This window comes from Vigna unguiculata, chromosome 5 (genome assembly GCF_004118075.2).
Source record: "Vigna unguiculata cultivar IT97K-499-35 chromosome 5, ASM411807v1, whole genome shotgun sequence".
Classification (NCBI taxonomy): Eukaryota; Viridiplantae; Streptophyta; class Magnoliopsida; order Fabales; family Fabaceae; genus Vigna; species Vigna unguiculata.
In genome coordinates this window covers 25,232,147-25,250,481 of record NC_040283.1, presented here as the reverse complement: position 1 = coordinate 25,250,481, position 18,335 = coordinate 25,232,147, and the positions used below count along the sequence as shown (strand labels likewise).

The window sequence follows — 18,335 nt, the reverse complement described above, 5'->3', positions numbered from 1 at the left end:
AGTGGCTAGGTACTTTTGTGAATAGTAAAAGTGAATTTAGCAAAATTTTACTCTGCAGTTTGGTCTCCATGGGGAAACGAAATTACTGTTCAATTGCTTTTAGAGATGTATCTACCATTCAACCTTCGGTTTCTAAAAGCATATATTTATTTCAAAGCAATATGAATAAGTATTTTAACATAGCATTTTACAGTTCGACAACAAACTCATTTGGTGGAAGCTTTTCAATCTGTCTCTGCATTGAGAGCAGATTTTTTTTTTCATGTTCGGCCCCATAATATTGGAGGCCAGTCCTCAAACTGTAGCAGATTTTTGGTACGATTGAGTCATGTGAAGGCATGAAACAAATAAGAATGTCGTAGTTTTGTGTGTACTTGGAAATAAGGATTTTTAATCTTTATGACCATTGACCAAACAAGAGTCTTTTAGTAAAGGAAAAGGCTTGGTTCAACAGGCCCAAAAAATGAACCCCTGGCTCACTCTTTAATTGCCACAACCAAGGCACAAAAACAAAACCAAACAAAGGTTCTTATTTGTAGAAAACAATGTCGAGAAGTCTTGAAGCAGTGTCCAGTTACAGAATCATCTTGGTTTGGAGACTCTCTTCTCTGCTAATTTTGTTTTCTTCAGTTCAAGCCTACCCTTCACGAGCTCATATGTTCATATATGCAGTCTGTTCTCAGGAAAAATACGAACCGAACTCACCCTTTGAAAGCAACCTGAACAGCTTTCTGTCATCAGTGGTGAGTTCATCTTCTGAAGTAACTTACAATAGCTTTGCTATTGGAAATGGAAGCTCAACACCACAAGAGGGAACCGTGTACGGGTTATACCAGTGCAGAGGTGATCTGCACCCAATTGAGTGCTCAAAGTGTGTTGAAAGATCGGTTAACGAAATAGGTTTGGTTTGTCCATATGCTTTTGGAGCTTCTTTGCAACTTGAAGGGTGCCTTGTAAGATATGAACATTCTGGTGATTTTCTTGGGAAATTGGACACGAGTCTGAGGTATAAGAAATGCAGCAAAGGTGTGACGAGTGATGTTGAGTTCTTCAGGCGTAGAGATGATGTTCTTGCTGATTTGCAAACTGCTAATGGATTTAGAGTGAGTAGCTCAGGGCTAGTTGAAGGGTTTGCGCAATGCTTGGGGGATTTAAGTATATCAGATTGCTCCTCTTGTCTAGCAGATGCAGTTGGAAAACTGAAAACCTTGTGCGGATCTGCTGCTGCAGCTGATGTGTTCTTGGGACAATGTTATGCTCGCTACTGGGCTTCTGGCTATTATGATGAATCAGGTCTATTTCCCTCTCTTATTTCTTTTTCATTTATTGATAAAATTTGTTGAAAATCTGGCATCGACCAGAAATAAGACTGATGTAAAATGGGTGCAAACTTGACCTTTGATTATGTGGAATTGAATTAAACTTAAATTCTATTTTTTAACAAAATCACAAGCCTTTTTCTATCCAAAAGTAACTTATTGCTCCTAATTAATTTATTGCTAATCTTAAAAACACATTTTGAAGATGAGCACATGTAAAAAGTTGATCATTACTAGACCAATCCAATTCTTTGTGGGAGAAAGCATGAAAACAGAAAAAAAAAAAAATTGAAGTTGTTTTCAAATTGTTTTGAATTGCTTACAGATATGACAAAAATAAAGGCTTTGTAGAAAAGTGATCAGAAAATGGAGAGGAAGGTGAGGTTGTGAAATGCAATGGTCTATAATATTTTATGGTAGAAAGCATTCAGAACATATGCTTTTATACTTTATTTTAGAAAATGCCCACTTTTTCCCACTCCTCTTTATCCATTTGTTCGAATACCTTTTACTTAGTATCGCATTCTATATTCTGCACCAATCAATTTGCTAGTGAAGCTCACCACCCTACTGATTTTATTCAAGTAGTGTCATGATTTGGCATATATTCCCTCAATGAAGATTAACTTCCATTATGTGCTTAAATAAAAGATTAACTTCCATCATGCATGAATTTCATTGTAAAATTGAAAACCGCAATTTTTATTATCGAACATTTGAATTTTATCATCAGTTGCAAAAATTCGTTGGATCAGGTCCGTGGTTCAGTGGAATTGAGAAAATTAGTAGAACAAAAGAACAAAATTAAGGAGTGTTTTTTTTAGAGCTAGTGCAGAATATTATGGTAATAGTTTCAACTTGGTGTTTTGTTTGCAGATTCCTCCAACAATGATCAAGTGGGAAAATCAGTTGCTATTATTGTGGGAGTGTTTGGAGGTCTTGCAGTTCTGGTTGTACTGCTCTCAATTTGCAAAAAAGCAGCTGGTAAGTATTTTTCTGAAATTAAATTTTTTAGAAAGTTAAATATGTTTTACGTTTTTTAAATACTTTTAAAATTATATTTTGATCCTAAATTAAATTATATTATCTTCTGTATCAAAGTAATGTAAAATATTCTTTCTAAGAAAAATGATATTTAAAGTTTTGTTTAGAAACACCCCACTATCAGTTATTTGAGAATTTATTTTATATAATTTCATAAAGACAAAATAGATATATAGTTTAATTTTGAAATGAAATGTAATTTTTAAAATTAATTTATAAAGGAAAATATATTTAATTATAATATGAAATGAATATCATTAATTAAGTGATGATGGCGCTCATATTTTCTTGTTTTTCTTACCTGCAGGTAAGTAAGAGTTAGGTGCTAATCGAAGGTGTAATGATTAGGAAAGATCCTGAAATGTTTGTTTAAATTTATTGAAAACCATGGTTCCACATTTTGCATAATTTAATACATTATGTTTTTCCACCAAAGAAAGTGGGTGTTATCTTTTAGTTTACAAAGTAGAACTCTGTTATCCATCAAACTTAGAAAGGGCTGCATATTGTCTTTGCCTTAGTGATGTCCAACAAAACCCATCATTCTTTTTAATTGTTTTAAAACCGTTTTGTAGATTATTCTGAGCACTTCTTTCTAAATTACTTTGCCTTTTCATTGTGTTGACTTATTGCTTAGTGCACAATTGGAAGGACAATTGTAGATTATTCTGAGAGATATAAGTTGTAGAGAGTAATCTTCGGAGGATTTTTATTTTTTTTAAATGATGATTTGCGCCAAAAACCTGTGCAACAATCACCACGGAAAATTAACGGTTACATTGAATTAAAGGTTTGAAAATTCCTATATAACAAATATGGAATGGACTTCCCTTCCCAATAGAAGTTACGAATGATAAAATATGATTTTAGACTTTTAAAATATATAAAAACTTATTTTTAATTTACTTACATTTTGTATATATTTATCTGTTATTTTTTAATTTATGACTTTTATTTCTCTAAACTACTTCTGTGCCACTATAGGATGCTATATAAATTAGATCGAGAAATAAAAGTATTATATTTTAAAATTAAAAGAACTACAAAGAGTACTAAAATAAAATTCGACATATGTAAGGATAAAATGTAACATTTTATTTAATAGTTTAAATTAATAAATAAAATATTTGTCTACTTCCGTATAATTTGAAGAAATCTAAACATTACTCAAGAATCTAAACATCTTCACTTGTGTCTTCCTCTATTCACACAATTAAGTAATCATCGCAAAAGAAAACAAAATAAAAGCAAACAACACAAACACACCACAAGGTAAGCTAGTATACAAAAAAAAAGTTATTCAAAAGAAAGTAAGTCATATCACTTTCACACAAACATAAATATAATACATGTTTATGTACACATAGCAGTTGACACTAAATTCAATTATTTGAATACATGGCACTGATATAGAATTTAGTGGAGGTGTGAACATGTGATAGTTCCTAGACTCTGCAGAGTCTAGTCTCAAGGAGTTATCACCCAACCACACACAAGGTTAATCCCCTTTCACGCCTAAGACCAAAGAACAAGTCTAAAGACTAGGATCTCCTGTGACTCTTAGCATATAACTAATTCTACTCTATTTGAATGTGAATGATTATTAGAGTTCAAGATACCTTCTTCCTAACATCTCTTATATCAAGGCATACACTAACAATATCATCATAAAGAATTTCCCTTGAAACTCTTTAAACACCATCATACATGCTCACAACAACATATTCCCTTCAATTTATAATAATGAAAATCATAAAATATGTTTCACGTCAACCACAAAACATCCAAAAACAGCTAAACAGGAAAAATAAGCAAAACAGGGCATCTGGTGCTCAACGCCATTTGCCTTGCAAAATTTTCGCTCAGTGCCATCATGCCACCACTCAATGCCTTGGAGCCAAAATGCTCCCATACTTGTAGTGGTCACTAGCGCTCAACGCCCATTAATGTGCAAAAAGTGGCACTCAGTGGTGGGGCCAGTGCTCAACACCATATAAGTCCACAATAGATGAGTTTTCTACAATTGGGTGATCTCACACATGATTAAGTGGCCAAATTGGTATTCTCTTTTTAGTGGTTTGGTTCAAAACAGTTTTAGCACATGAAAGGAATATCAATTCCATCAATTGATTAGTTTATAAGTTTTCCAATTGTCAACACCCAATTTTGTCCAAATAAATAAAAATTGTTTTACCAAAATAGCAAAATAAAAGTGTTATATAAAAAAGGAGTAAAACTAAATTTGCTTAAAAATGTTTTAAAAAAAGTTTCTTTAATTTATGTTTAAAAGAAATTTTAAAGAGGTTTTTTGTTCTTAGATAAAAAATAAAAGTAAAATACAAAAATAATCAAAATAGAATTGTTTGAAAAATAAAAAAAATAATTCAGTTTTTGAATGTTTCTGTTTATTTTCTTTTCTTTTTCATGTTTCTTTTTTATAGTGAGTTGGTAGCCTAATTAATTTGTCTTCTTACCCCCTTGTTTTTAGTTTGTGCACCTCTTGTTAACTAATTGGGCTCAATGGCCCATTGTTTTCCTTTCACACCACTGTTTTGCTTTATATCCTAAAATAAAATTAAAAAGTATAATAATAAAAAATAAAATTGTGGTTCATGACATAAGAAGCGAGAATAGTTGAGTATTTTATAACCGCGTGTTAACTTCAATGATTTTTTGAAAGAGCACGTTAATATTGAAGGGACATCTATTGTTGTGTTGGGATCTTTGTTTCCGACCTTCCTTTGACATTAACCTCTACATTGTCTCTATCTCGGTCCTACTACTTTTGTTGCCTACACTAACTAGGTTCCTCACTTCTTTATGTTTTTTTTTATGCTTTGATTTTTTTTTTTATGTTGGCTTGCTCTTTTCTTTTTTTTCTTTGTCCCGGTGTTGAATGGTGAAATCACTATGATATTTTATTAGGGTTTTGAATTTAGATTTCATTTTTGGGCTTTGTATGTTGATGTTTCATATTTGGTGGTAATTTATAGATTTGGTTTAGGAATACTATTTCAAAGGTGTGTGCGGGTCATGGTTATCTTAGAATGAAAATTATGCTTGCATTAGCTTCAAATGTATGTGGTGTTTGCATTAGATTGAACTTGAGGGTGGCTGTTTTAGTTGAGATTTTCCATGGAGAATGGATGTTATTGGTAGGGGTATACATTTGAACCTGGAAAATATTTGAACGGTAGGGATGTATATTTTGGCTATCCATGGGTTTGATTTTGTTTGTTAGGATGTTGATCGAATCATTCTTAAAAATCATATACATGTTCGTAAAAAAATATAAGGCAATATATTCTAATTCATGCAAAAATGGTAGAGGTGAGACTCGTGTTTCTTTTAAGGATTGAATGCATAAATTTAGAACTATGCGTATGTTAGTTTTTAGTGTTTTAAAGTTTAATTACTTTCTATTCACATTTCTGTTAGGGGACCTTCTCCCTACACTTCCAACTATCTCTCCTGTACCCCCAAAAATACATTTATTTCCATGTTTGCCCACGGTAAAAACTAAAAGTAACTCACTCACTCTCTCTCTCTTTGTATCACCACAGACCCCTCTGCACCCCCAAAACCCACATACTCCTCTGCACACCCAAAACGTACCCCAATAAAAGGAATCAGATTCCCTGCACCCTTACACCCTAAAGGAACGAATATTTGACCTAGCAGTAGCAGCAGCGTTATTTCTTCGTATTTGACCTAACAACAACAACCTATTAGGGTTTCACTTCTTCTCTTCGTCCTCCACCATCCACATTCTTGCACACTCTTCTCCCTTCGCACACTCTCCTTTTCCTTTTGCAGTTGGGTCCCCTTTTCTCCCATTTATATTTGCACACCTTTTCTCTCCAGTTGCATCTCTAATTGGCTCCATATTCTTGCACGCTTCAACACTTCAACACTGCCAACACTCCATTGCCAAGGAATATAATCCAGTTAAGTTATTCTATACCATGTATCTATATTTTATTTGATTTTAGGAATGATTATGCAATAGATCAATGCTTATTATCTGTTGATTTAGGTTTATGCCAAACGAATTTTTTTTCAATGCAAATGAGCATTGCAGATGTCGAAATCCGTTTCATAAAAATCTGAAACGGATCTCGTCATCCATTTGATGATTTTTTTTAACGAAACGGATGTCGACATCGGTTTCGCAAAAGTCTGAAACGGATCTCAACATTCGTTTCAGTTTTTTTTTTTAATTTTTCATCGTTACGGATGTTGACATCTGTTTCCCAAATGTTTGAAACGCATCTTGACATCTGTTTCAGTTTTTTTTTTAATTTTGCACTGTTACGGATGTCGACATCTATTTCTTAATAGTCTGAAACGGATGTCGACATCCATTTCAGATCCGTTTCATGTTTTTTTTTTAATTTACTTTTTATTTTATTTATTTTATATATTGAGGGAATGCCTCGAGCTCAACAAGTGGTCAAGATAACTATTTTGGTTGAATGAATGAGGTGGAAGTAAGGTGGTGAAGCTAATGATAATATATCTAGGCTTGGAACGAGGGAATGTTTTTTATGTTTCTGCACTATCGGTATGCACTATTTGAAGAGAGTGAAAGGAGAGAAAAGGAGAGGTTTATATGGAGGAAAAAAGGAAAGATGAGTGCATGAGGCTTTGTTGTTTCTTTGATGGAGTGATACGAACCATAATCATAATCACGTTGTTTTGTGTTTCTTCGTGATTTATGTTTGCGTGTTGTTATATTTGGTTACTTGACAATTTGAAAATTTGAAACTTTGAATTATAGATATGGTTAGGACAAGAGAAAATATATCTAGACGTGGTTCACATGATGCACGCCAGAGTTCTGCACATGGTGCATGAAGGAGACCGACCACTTCTGCTCATAAAAGGGGTCAGAATGAGGCTGATGTTGTTGAGGATGATGTTGTTGAGCATCAAGGTTTCAATGTTGCTCAGACAAGGAGCAGAGGATTGGCCACGATGGTGCAGGATTTCCAGATGGTCCCTTTGATACATCTTTATTGACTCAGTATCAGGATCATGTTGCACGTATCATATGGAAGGGTCAGGTTAGTAAGAAATTTTTATAAGTTTTATTTTATTGTTGTTGTGTATTTTAATTATTTTATATTTTTTGTTCTTAGGATCGAGTTGTGAAACTAGTCTTCCATATTAAAAAAGTGAAAAATTCAGGACGTCCTCACCCTTCTGTTCTACCTTTTGTGGTATCTTCTGGATTATCGCCTCTGTGCAATATTTTATACGAATATCCCAATACTGGATTAATATTGGGTTTCGTGGAAAGATGGCATCCCGAGACTAATACTTTTCATCTACCAATTGGTGAGATGACCATCTCTTTATATGACGTTTGGTCACTCCTTCATCTTCCCATCATTGGAGAGTTTTGCTCCACTGAAAATCTTGAATATGAAGATTCACTCGAGATTATGATGACACTTCTCGGTGTTGATCGGGCTATGACTTCCAATGAGTTGAATCAAAGTCGGGGTGGACAAGTCAGACTTAGTTGGTTGAGAAACTTGTATAGAAGCTGTTGTGATAACGAGCTATGGGAGTTTGTTGCACGTGCATATCTTTTGCACCTTGTAGGGTCCACGATATTTGCTAATAAAAGTGCCACCTATGTTCGTACCCATTACCTCGAGCTTTTTAGAGATCTCCCTACATGTCGTAGATATGCTTGGGGAGTTGCTGCTCTTGTTTACTTATATGAGCAACTAGGAGATGCTAGCTTTGCAAATACAAAGCAATTACCTGGATATCTACCTCTTCTACAGGTACCTTTTATATTACATTTTGTTGAATATTTTACTTATTTTTTTTATATCACAATAGTTAAATGAAATGTTATTTGATACAAGCTTGGATATATGAGCACTTCCTTGCATTGGGAAGGAAGCAATTACGTGATACATATGTGGAGATCGAACCCCATGCTAGACGTTATGTCACTGGACGCGCTACTTCCGCTATAGCTGATGTTAGAGTCCAGTTGGATGCCTTGACATATGATGGGGTCATTTGAAACCCATATGTAGCACATAGGGCTGGTCGACCACTTGTTGTATCTGCCATGTTTTTTGGCTTCCTCGGGCTTGGTATCCTCGTACACTGCATCTGTCAGAGCGTGTGTTGCGACAATTTGGTTTCATGCAGCTTATTCCAAGATGCCGAGTTCGCTTCCCATGTTGGACTTTGCGACTATTGATGATCGTTGGAAAGACCATGAATGGTTTGTCGTAGTTCAGGTGGTAGCCGCACCAACTCCTTTTTCATGTTCGGATGGATATTTGCAATGGTTTAGGAGGGTCTCTCATCCTTACATTTTACGCAGAGTTGAGGCCGACCGACCCAGCTTTGTGGTTATACCTCGACTACGTCGGAATATGCCAAATGACATACCAATTCAGAGGACGTCAGAGTCATCATCTTCTGGTGGTTTATTGGTATGTTACAAATTTATTTGTTTATATTATTAGTAACTTAAATATTTAAATTAACTTGGTATTATCGCAGGGTACCATGAAACGCATTGTCAACGGTCTTTAGCGGATGATAAACGATTTATTTTATATTTGTATGTCATGTTACAATTTACATTTTTATTGGATTTTATATTCAATAATTTCATCTATATATGATTACAAATTCAAACATCTATTTTCTTAGCAATAAGGCCAAAATATATTTGTCCCTTGGTTAGAGGAGTTAGTATTTTATATATTAGTAAAATAATTACAAACATATTTTTTAAAAGTACATTATAATATGAAATTTCCTAAAATAAACAACAACAGTCAAATATTTAATACAAATAAAAAATATCAGTCTTCCATTAGATCTATATAACTACGATCTACTACGTGTAAATCTACGAATGCTTGCATCCTATCTCCATAAAATGATGCCCACCCCTTTGCCTTTGCTAACAATTGCTAGATGATATGATATCCACCATCGGTAATGGACAACCTTCTTGTAGACGAACCTATAAAGATCTAATTAGTCAATAAAGAAATAAAGTTCTTTGAAAATAAAAAAAAATATACCTGCACAAAATGAGAACCGTAAACATGTCCGATACAAAATATTCGATGCTGACTTTGTGAAATAAGTGGGGATGTACGGAGTGGGAATATTGTCATATTCTGAACCGATTACAACACACGAGGATTACATTATATCGATTAGCAATCGCATATCCCATGTCCGGTATAGTCATCCACTTGTCTCGATTAGCCTGTACATAATTAATTAGGTTATAATCAAACAAAATCATAAAAAACTTTTAATAATTAAGTTTGAACATTAGTGTGTAAAAGTCATACCCCTAATGGTGAATGAACTAGCAAAGACTTTCTCAGTTCTTCCAAACGGTTATAGTTTCCAACAAATGTTGCATATTCATCTCGCCATTGACTAAGTTCTTTGTATAAATCATGTCTGATTAGAGGCCATGACTCCTCACCCATACCCAGCAATGCAGCAATGCATTTATACCCACAATGACCATCTGCCACTACATCTATAACATCCACTATGTAAGTCTTAAAAACTATATTGAACTGATCTAGCATATGTATTATCTTTTCTTGAATTGCACGTGTCTTGTCTTGATGACTCAATGAAGGCGTCAAAATATGAGGGATCACGTTTCGTTGACTTCTTTGATCGATGACTTTTAGGTGCACCCTTCGTCTTAATTTTACTCGCTGGCGGCAACATTGATGTCATCGAAGGGCAAACTATGTCAAGTAATTTATGTTTGATGGTGACTTTTCTTGCAATGTCAACTTCTTTGAAAAGATTAAGTAGTAGATCAACCTCCCTTTGAATTGATAATTGCCCTTCGGATTGTGAAAAGGACACATTTGAGAAGGTCAACCTAGTCCACATGACATGAATTTCTTGGAGAGGAATCATCCCAGGGTCATATCGTGCTAATTCACACGCACATGGAAGACCATAAGTCTGTCTAAGAATGCAACCACAATGACTAGCATGGAATCCAATTTTCTTAACTCTTTCTAACTCTGGAGCAAGGAGTTCTAAGGTAGATCTAGAAACATATCCCACTAATCTTCTATAACTCATTGCCTTGTAAGAGTCACTCATCAGATTAATACCTCTTTCAAAAGACGCCTTGATTTCGTTATGTTGCAAGATAATAATGTTGTAAATTTCATCCCAACACGAACAAAGGTCTCCCATACTACTTCCAAGAACTTTCTTGAGGCTTTAGTGAGTAGACTCAACCCTGGTACAATTTATACATGGAATCATATAAACCATTAATAAAAAAAGTGAATTAATAAGAAGATGCAAACATACTTGTTTGATGTTGTATTCCCTAAATGCATAACTTTGTTCGCCCATGCCTTGACAAAGTATTTCTTGTAAGGAATGATCCATGAGTCATTAACATATTCAAAGAATACAAGCCATGACTGGCAAACAAGCTCAAGACGATTAACACAATCGTTAAACTTTAACTCATCTTTACAGTCTATAAAATTCTCCCATGCTTGCAGTACAATATCCCATGCATCAACAAAATTCATTAACATTTTGCACTTTGCCTGCACATTTTTTTGAATATGGAAATGACATAGAAGATTATAACACTCAGGGAACACAATGCCAACAACATTCATTAGAGCGAGATCCCTATCAGTTACAATGACTTGTGGACCACCCTCAGACGTCATAAATAGACCTCTTAGCCTTTCAAGAGCCCAAGTGAAATTATTTTGCTTTTCACTGGATAAAAATGCAAACGCGGTTGAGAAAGTTAATTTTGTTGAGGTCACACCAACAATCTCAAGCAATGGCAACCGATATTTGTTGGTTTTGGTAAGTACTATCCATTAAGAATATAATATTGAATGAATTTAATAACTTCACAGCATCAAGATGGGTCTAGAACAGATCGCTAACCACATCAAAATCATCAAGACATCTACTAAAATGGATATAGTGATCACGTTCCAACATCAACATTAACTGTTGTAACTCGGTCCTTGAACCTCTTATTGAACATTTGTACCTATATTTGCAGGTATTACTTGACTTTTTCAAAGTTTTCACATTACACTCATCTTTTTCTTTGAGAGTGAGAAGTATATTTGCAAGTATTACTTGACTTTTAGTCATATCAACAAGCAACGAGTGTTCAACGGACTTCAACCTACCCGCATAGGGGTGACAACCTAGAGTACATGAGACATCGTGATTATGGTAACCACATTTTACGTTTAACACCCATCCCTCCCCTTGAGAGATGTGTTTGCCTCTCAATCTAAAGGGACAGTCACATTTTCTTTTCGCAGATAAACTCGGTTCTGCATCACATTTGTATTTTCTATATTTTTCACCTCTTTCATAACCTAATAATACATGGGTCTTTCTTCCTGGTTGTCCGTTATATTTATCTGATCTGAATAATAACAACAAATCTAAGATTAAAAGCAACCCCTCTAACCCACTTAATTAAATATTCACGTGTTGGGAAGATATCATCAATTGTGAAATGAGATGTATAATCTTGTTCGCAGATATCATGAACGAAATCGGAAAAGTCTGACATGAGACTACAATTAACATGAGAATCCACTTGAGAATCCAAGAAACTCAAATAACTAAAATGATGATCTTCCATGATGAGCTATAATAAATAAAAAATATTTTAATACGTCAAAGAATCTAATTAAGGGCAAGCAGATAAGCAACTTATGCAATGATAAAAAATTGATCCTTAATGCAAACCAAAAGAAACCAACACAATCAATGAAGCGAACACACTAATATAATCACACACCTCACAAACTCACGCACACCACTACACCTCACTAGACTCTCTGACCACGCACACACACACACCATCTCACAAACTCATGCACACTACACCTCACTCACGCACACAACACACACTACCTCACAAACTCACGCACACCACTGCACCTCACTCACAAACACACTAAAACCACATTCATTCACTGCACTCTCTCACCACGCATACAACACACACTACCTCACTTCACTCACGCACACACTAGAACCACACTTGGTGCACTCTCTCACCACGCACACAACGCACACTACCTCACCCACATAACACAGTCAAAGACAACACTTCAACTTATATAATCACCACCTGCACTCCAACCTACACTGTCACCACCTGCACTTCAACCTTTATACTTCAACTTCAAATTGATTCTCAATGCTTCATTTGCCTCGCATGCATCGTAGTGACATCTGTAAAAAAAAAAACTAAATAGATGTCGAGATCCGTTTCAGAAAAGTGTGAAACAGGTGTCAACATCTGTTTCATTAAATTTTTCCGTTTCAGTGAAAAACCCAGAAAATAATGAAACGGATGTCGACATCCATTTCACATCTTTCTAAAACGGATCTCAACATTTGTTTCAGTAAAAAAACACAAAAAATACCAAACGGATGTCCACATTCGTTTCATATTTTATTGAAACGGATCTCGACATCCCTAATGATCACAAAATGAAATATCCAACTACATGGCAACAGACAAAGATTCCAACAAACCATTAATAAAAACATCAAGAAATACTAACCTACAACGTGGAAGAGAACGAGGAAAGCTTTAAGAAATTTGAACCACGTGTGGATGCCTTGGAGCAATGAGTTTGGAGCAGATGAAGCAGGACCACCGCTACGACTTTAGAGAAGGAAAGCAAGGACCACCACCACTGAAGATAGCACTTTCAAATGAAAGAGAGGGAAAGTTGGGACCACTGGACAGACTGGAAAGAGTAGAGAATAACGAGAACGGGGAAGCAGAAGAAAGAAAACGGAATAGAGGAATTGGGGGTGCAGCGCTGCAGTAAATACCAGGCGTAGTAAATTTAGTTTAATTCTCTCAACCACCGAGACAGGTAAAAAATTTAACAGGGTCAATAATGTCATTTTTGGGGGTACAGAAGAATGTTTGGGGGTGTAGGGAGAAGCCCCCTTCTGTTAGTATTTCTTATTAGCACATGCGATAGAATGGTGTAGGAGGGCCAAAGTTTTGCTACTAATTAGCCATTATTATTTGTTTGCACCCCATAATTGATTTGTATACCTCTATTAAGTAACTAATTCTATTGTTTCAGGATGCACCCCTCAATTTAATTTGCACACCATTGTTTTTATTTGGGTTTTGTTTATTTATTTAATTTATGCACTCCCCAATGTAATAACCCCATAACCCTTGCATTTAGTTTAATTTTACTATATGTACCTATGTTTTCACTAAGCACACACCTTAATCCTTTAATCTTATTTTTTAGACTAAGATGCGTTTACTTTATGCACCACATGTAATAACCTCATTCCCACGTGTATAGTTTTTTTTGTTGCACCCACATACTAATTTATGCACTTCTATTTTCTATTTCCAATTTTACCATTTTCTTATTAAATCTAAATTTCAATCACTTCATTTTCTAAAATAATAAAAATATTTTAAATTGAAATAAAAAATAAAATAATTTTCAAAAATCATAAAAATAAGAATAAATAAAAATTTGAAGTTTTTTTTCTTTTTTTCCTTTTAGTATCTAATCGACCACTTGTGTCGCACAACACACTCTTTTTAAAAATACAAAAATTATAAAAATGTTTTGGTGTTTAATCAACCGCTCGCATTGCACGACACTCTCTTTTTAAAAATACAAAAAAAAGATAAAAATATTTTGGTCTCTAATCAACCGCTTGTGTCTCACGACACTTTTTTTCTAATAATACAAAAATTATAAAAATATTTTGGTGTCTAATTGACTGCTCACGTCGCACGATACTTCTTTTTTTAAATAAAAAAATCATAAAAATATTTTGGTGTCTAATCGACCGCACACAACTCATTTTCAAAAATGTCAAAAGATAACTTTAAAAATTAAAATTAATTTTTTTTATAAAAAACTACGTACTTCTGATTTCTCATTTTTAATGAGAATACGTAGGACCAAGGTTAATCCTTGTCTATAATCAAAAAATATGTATGTTAAATAATTTCTTATTTCTTATTTTTGGAAAAATAAATATTATAAAATAAACACATCTCTTTTGCAAATTTAAGTAAAGGTACCGCCTTTGGGCGGGTGTTGTAGGGTACTAATACCTTCCTTACGCATAACCAACTCCCAGACCTTAAATTTGGTTTTCGCAGACTTTATTTTATTTTTATGGTTTTCCATAGTTTTCCAAACTAAACTATGGTGGCGAATTGAAATATCTTTTACCAAATGAATGAATTTATTTTTAGTTCACCATCCTATCGCGATTTAGGTTGCGACACAAATAAGAATCAAGTCATATACACAGCACATCAATTTACACCAAATCATACATATCAATTCAGATTGATCAAATAATTACAACATTTCATCTGGTACACAATCAATTTTATAAATTCATACACACAGATAGTTATTAGATTCCCTTACCTTAACTAGGTTGCTTACAAGCCTTGAAGATGAAGGCTTGATCCCTACCAATGATGATGGCCCATGGCATATGCTTAGAAGAAAGGGAGTTCCTTGATCCCTTCCTTTGCTTTTATTTTATTTAGTTTAAAATTGGTTTAATTATGCCTTTGGTCCCCATTTTGGAGTCAAAATCTCAAAATGGTACCCAAATTTTTAAAAGTCTCAAAATGGTCTCCTTTTTTGTTGAAACGTCTCACGTTTGCCCTTCCCGTTAAGTTAAGGTTGACGCCGTTAGAGGGAGTGCCACGTGTCAGTTCCTCGATTTTTTGAATTTTTTTATTAATTTTTTTTTTGAATTTTTTTTTTATTTTTAATTTTATTTTTAATTTTTTTTAAAAAATCAAAAAATTGCCACGTGTCAAGCTGTCATCGTGCCACGTGGCAATGATAGTGACACGTGTCAGTATTACGCCATGTGTCATTTTGTTAGTCTCAATTTGGTCCCTTTATTTTAATTTGTCTCAATTTAGTCCCAATTTTTGTAAAAATGAAGCAATTTTGTCCCTCTCCAAATTGAAATCAAATTTAATTTCTGTATAAATGTACACAAATATTTCCATCAAAATTGATATTTCAAGTAAATATTTTTAACCAAATTAAGTTCATTTAATTAATATTTTACATTGAACTTTATTTAAAATTGTTTAAAAGTTGTTAATAGAATATAATGTTAATAGAAAAAAAAATCATAAATTACCTAGTTCATGTTACAATAAAACACATATAAATTTAAAATTTGAAAACAATTTTAAGTAAAGTTGAATGTGAAACATAATTTTAAGTAAACTTAGCTATGTTAAAAATATATAATAAAAATATCAATTTGAATAAAAATATCAAATTTAATAAAAATATTGGTATAACATTTATATAAAATTAAATTTTGTTTCAATTTGAAGGGGGACAAAATTGCTCATTTTTACAAAAATTGGGACTAAATTGGGACAAATTAAAATAAAGGGACCAAATTGAGACTAACAAAATGACACGTGGCGTAATACTGACACGTGTCACTGTCACTGCCACGTGGCACGATGACAGCTTGACACGTGGCAATTTTTTTGATTTTTTTAAAAAAATTCAAAAAAAAATAAAAATAAAAAAAATTAAAAAAAAAACTAATAAAAAAATTCAAAAAATTGAGGAACTGACACGTGGCACTCCCTCTAACGACGTCAACCTTAACTTAACGGGAAGGGCAAACGTGAGACGTTTCAACAAAAAAGGGAACCATTTTGAGACTTTTAAAAATTTGGGTACCATTTTGAGATTTTGACTCCAAAATGGGGACCAAAGGCATAATTAAACCTTTAAAATTCCATTAAGTTGGCTTGGTAAAATCTTACAAGAAATGGAGCTTAAGAGACAAGAAGATAGAGAACAACAAGAAAGAACCCTTCAAGTTTACAAGAAACAAATGCAACAACAAATTCAACAACAATTGCAACCATTCCAAAGAGAGGCTAAGAAAAGAGAGCATTCTAGGCACCAACCAACACAAAAGAAGGAAACTCCAAAGATTCCTAAGTTCTATGGTGGATGTGATCCCAAAATCTACCTTGATTGGGAAGCTGAAGTGGAACAAATTTTCAATGAAAACAATGTAAAGGATCAAACACAAGTTGATCTAGTAGTGTTAGGATTTTTTGAGTATGCCAAAACTTGGTGGCATAAAGTTTGTAAAAATTATGACCAAGGGCCACCCGCAGCTTCTTGATGTACATTAAAACTCTTATGCGTGCTAGATTTGTTCCTCCCTCCTATAGGAAGGAACTTCTTTTGAAGCTCCAAAGGCTTCACCAAGGTCCTATGTGTGTGAGTGAGTACTTTAAAGAATTAGAGTCTCAAATGTTTAGGGTTAGAATAAAAGAAACTAACAAAGAAAAAATAAAAAGGTTTGTGAATGGTTTTAGGAGAGACATACAAGACCAAGTAGAGTTGTATGAGTACTCCACTCTTCAAAATGTTTTCACACTTGTCCTTAGGATTGAAACTCATTTGAAAAGAAAGAATAGGGCAAGGAAGAGTTACTCACCCAACCACTACTATAGTCACTCATGGAAGGGAAAAGCTAAAGAGAAACATGATAAATCTCCTTCTAAATCTCACCAAGCACCATCAAGTAAAAATAAGTCACAAAGTGGTCACACTCACCATTCCACTTCTCAAAGATCAAGTTCCATTAAATGTTTTAAATGTTTGGGGTATAAACATATTGCTTTGAATTGCCCAATCAAGAGGACAATGATCTTAAAGAAGAGTGACGAAGAGAGTGAACATTTTTCTTCCCCTTCCCCCCAAAGTACTTCTTACCACACCTCTTCTTCTTTAATTGAAAGGACTAAACCCTTTGAATGTGGATTGTTAATGGTAAGGCGCCAACTAGGGCAAGTTCCCAAAGAACTTGATCCTTCTCAAAGACAAAACCTTTTTCATGGAGGATGCCTTATCAATGACAAGATATGTCCCTTCATCATAGATAGTGGAAGTTGTGTAAATATGGCTAGCCCAATGGTGGTGGACAAGTTTGGCTTGAAAACCATTCCTCATGCCAAACCCTACAAGCTATCATGGCTTAAGGAAGAAGAAATAAAAGTAACTAAACAAGTCCTCATTAACTTTTCAATTGGAAATTTTAAGGATGAGGTATTATGTGACATTGTGCCTATGGAAGGCAACCATATTTTGCTAGGTAGACCATGGCAATTTGATAGAAAAGTTGTTTATGATGGCCATGCAAACACCTATGTTTTATTCTTCTTAGGAAAGAAGTTCACAATCCTACCTCCAGAAGAAAATGAGGACAAAAATAAAATAAAAGATGACAAAGAAAAGAAAGGGGACAAGCTTTAACCAAGGAGTTACTTGCCTACAAAAAGAGTTTTTCAAAGCAAGAGGTGCAACACCACTCTTCATTCTCTTCCCAAACCAAGAGAGATGAACAAAAACACAAGCAAGAAAGGGAGAGTGGCATTGCAAAGAAAGAGGGCATCTCCAAGACTAGGGATGGAATCATTAAAGATGAAGAAAGTTATCATCAACTCAAGTCATCCTACATTAACAAAGACTTCAAGAATTTGAGGTCAAATTCTCTCCAACAAGGGGAGAATGATGAAGGCTTGATCCCTACCAATGATGATGGCCCATGGCATATGCTTAAAAGAAAGAGAGTTCCTTGATCCCTTCCTTTGCTTTTATTTTCTTTAGTTTAAAATTCCATTAAGTTGGCTTGGTTGACTATTTTTAAGTTGACTTGTTGACCTTGACTTTGGGTTGACTTGTTGACTCAAAAGATTAGCTTAACCTTAAACCAACATGATAATAAATTCCTTAATTTGCTTTTGTAGGAATAAGAAAGGAGGAGGACCACATAGGAGACACTTGGTATCCTAAGGAAGAGAGAGAAGGAACAAGACTTTCTATAAGCATCTAGAAAGGAGAGGCC

General features: G+C 34.2%; 2 protein-coding genes across 2 annotated transcripts; both read left to right on the top strand.

The window, feature by feature from the left end:
• Positions 1–208: 208 nt before the first annotated feature.
• On the top strand, positions 209–2,942 carry LOC114183699 (plasmodesmata-located protein 8-like). The gene is made up of 3 exons (XM_028070813.1): positions 209–1,293; positions 2,196–2,303; positions 2,671–2,942. The coding sequence occupies exons 1-3, from the start codon at positions 546–548 to the stop codon at positions 2,676–2,678; spliced, it is 864 nt and encodes a 287-aa protein (XP_027926614.1). The 5' UTR covers positions 209–545; the 3' UTR covers positions 2,679–2,942.
• Positions 2,943–7,145: 4,203 nt separating this feature from the next.
• On the top strand, positions 7,146–8,409 carry LOC114184518 (protein MAIN-LIKE 1-like). Its single transcript, XM_028071826.1, has 4 exons — positions 7,146–7,212; positions 7,317–7,429; positions 7,505–8,161; positions 8,260–8,409. The coding sequence occupies exons 1-4, from the start codon at positions 7,146–7,148 to the stop codon at positions 8,407–8,409; spliced, it is 987 nt and encodes a 328-aa protein (XP_027927627.1).
• Positions 8,410–18,335: the final 9,926 nt, after the last annotated feature.